Consider the following 2,219-nt stretch of genomic DNA (forward strand, 5'->3'; position numbering starts at 1 on the left):
GGCTGCTCAGGCAATAACAGTTAATGGTGCTCACTATCGAGACATGATAATCCAGTTTGCTATTCCATACATAACCCTATACTGAATACTTTATGAATCAATAAAAATTTTACAATTTTTAATTATAAACCTGTGTTTTCTATCAAAATTATTTCTTGCATGAATTTTGGACACCCTTTATAAGGATGGGGACAGGGATTTAGTATAATATTGTGTGGAGGGTATGTAAGTGATAGAGCAGAGCGGGTGGAGAGAGCCTGACATAGTCCATTTTCTGTGGAGTATGTGTGGGGTAGGGGAGGTAAGTAATAGTTTGTGAACATGGAAAGGCTAGAACATTAAAACTTTTCCCTCTCACTTTTGCCATTGCTTGCTCTATGTGCATACACATGTGGGGATGCAGTGACATTAAGATTTCTGGGTTGTGCCCGGCAGGTGTGGCTCAGTGGTTGAGTGTTAACCTATGAACCAGGAGGACATGGTTCGATTCCCAGTCAGGCCACATGCCCGGGTTGCAGACTCGATCCCCAGTGGGGGCGTGCAGGAGGCAGCCAATCAATGTTTCTCATCGATGTTTCTATCTCTCCCTTTCCCTTCCTCTCTCTAAAATCAATAAAAACCTATAAAAAATCTTTTAAAAAATTTTCTGGGTTGTGTGCCTGTGCATGAGAGGTGTAGGAGGCAGGGAGTAAAACAGAACATTTGTTGAACAGAGGACTTGGTCTGGGTATTTGTGTGTACTTAGGTGGTGGTGGGGGCTGGGATATGCAGTGAGACAGCCCCTCGCTAGAGACGGGGTGTTCTTTGTGTGTGCAGCTGGGGGAAATAAGATCTTGCAGGGAGCAGGGGGAGCATAATATCTCTGAGAGGGAGTCCATGCTGAGGTGATGTGTAAATGTCACAAGGCAAGGCCTAAGAAGTGGTGTGGCCTTCAAGCAGGTCAGGGAGTTTTTGTGTACATATGTAGGAAATCCAGATCATTCAGATACTCTGAGGTGTCTGTGGGTTTGGGGAGGAGATGTGGCGGAAATTCTGGGGCATCTAGACTCCAGGATTTGTGGGTATGTGGAAATAGGGGTGAGGATGAGAGGTTTACATAGTGATATAGCCAGATCTGAAGATGTTGTGTGTAGGGACATTCCTGGGGACGTGAGCGAAGAGTGGAGAGGAACAAAAGTGTCTGTAGTTATGTGCATGTTGTGAGGGTGGCGGGGGTCGGTGGAGGTGATGTGTGTGTGTGTGAACACAAAGAGGAAGAAGGACCATAAAGGGTGTATGGGAGAGTGTGGAAGGGGTGGGAGGTGCTAAAGTGGAGAGGAGCTCAGGAGAAGTGATGCAGAAAGGAATGAGGCTAGAGATACACAGAGCCTATGCTGAGTGGACTCACTGAGATGGGTGGGTAGATTGGGGAGGTAGGCCTGTGCACCAGTCTGAGAACTAACTAATCAACCTGCACTTGTCTCCTCCCTTTGCTCCATAGAAGATGTACAGTGGGGCATCTTCCCCATCGGCCGAATGCCAGGTCAGACTGAGGACCCAGCAGAGCTTATGCTGGAGAATTATGACACCATGTATCTTTTGGACCAGCCTGTGCTAGAGCAGCGGCTGGAACCTCCAACATGCAAGATAGGGTAAGTGTCCATAACAGCAGGATTTCTCACCCCTTTGTCTCCTGCAAGCGGGAGACAGGAAGAAGGGAGGGAGAAGACACAAAGTGGGGTGAGTGGGAAGGTACCTGTCCCCAGTCAGGGCCTAAATGAATTAAGTATAGTTCCAGTCTCTGCCTGGGCCCTTGTAAGGGTTCCCAGCCCCCAGTGAGGGGAGCCAGTGAATCAGCCACATAGAACTGGCTTGGCTCCTCTCTCAGATTGCATCAAATTTTTGTCCATATGTAAATGTGTGCGTGTGTGTGCACACGCGAGCATTTTGGGAGGAGAGAGTTCTGAAGCTTTCAACAGATTCTCTAAAGCAAGCATGTCAAACTCAAAGGCTACACGGGCCAAATAAACAAGGTTTAAGTTTATGTGGGCTGCAAAAAAACAAAAGCTTCAATTTTCATAGAAACATAGGTTTATTGATTTATTTTTATTTATTTTTTAAACATATATTTTATTGATTTTTTACAGAGAGGAAGGGAGAGGGATAGAGAGTTAGAAACATTGATGAGAAAGAAACATCGATCAGCTGCCTCCTGCACACTCCCTACTGGGGATGTGCCC

At 46.3% G+C, this 2,219-nt stretch overlaps 1 protein-coding gene across 6 annotated transcripts in view; it reads left to right on the top strand.

Annotated features, from left to right (window-relative positions):
• LAS1L (LAS1-like, ribosome biogenesis factor) overlaps positions 1-2,219 on the top strand; it is a 25,095-nt gene that overhangs the window by 19,470 nt on the left and 3,406 nt on the right. For all 6 annotated transcript variants that reach the window (XM_014547673.1, XM_014547674.1, XM_005876178.2 and 3 more), the window contains one exon: positions 1,481-1,631. In XM_014547673.1, the coding sequence (XP_014403159.1) occupies positions 1,481-1,631 (151 nt within the window). The remainder of the gene's footprint in view (positions 1-1,480; positions 1,632-2,219) is intronic.

The sequence above is a fragment of the Myotis brandtii genome, unplaced genomic scaffold (assembly GCF_000412655.1).
Source record: "Myotis brandtii unplaced genomic scaffold, ASM41265v1 scaffold480, whole genome shotgun sequence".
NCBI lineage: Eukaryota > Metazoa > Chordata > Mammalia > Chiroptera > Vespertilionidae > Myotis > Myotis brandtii.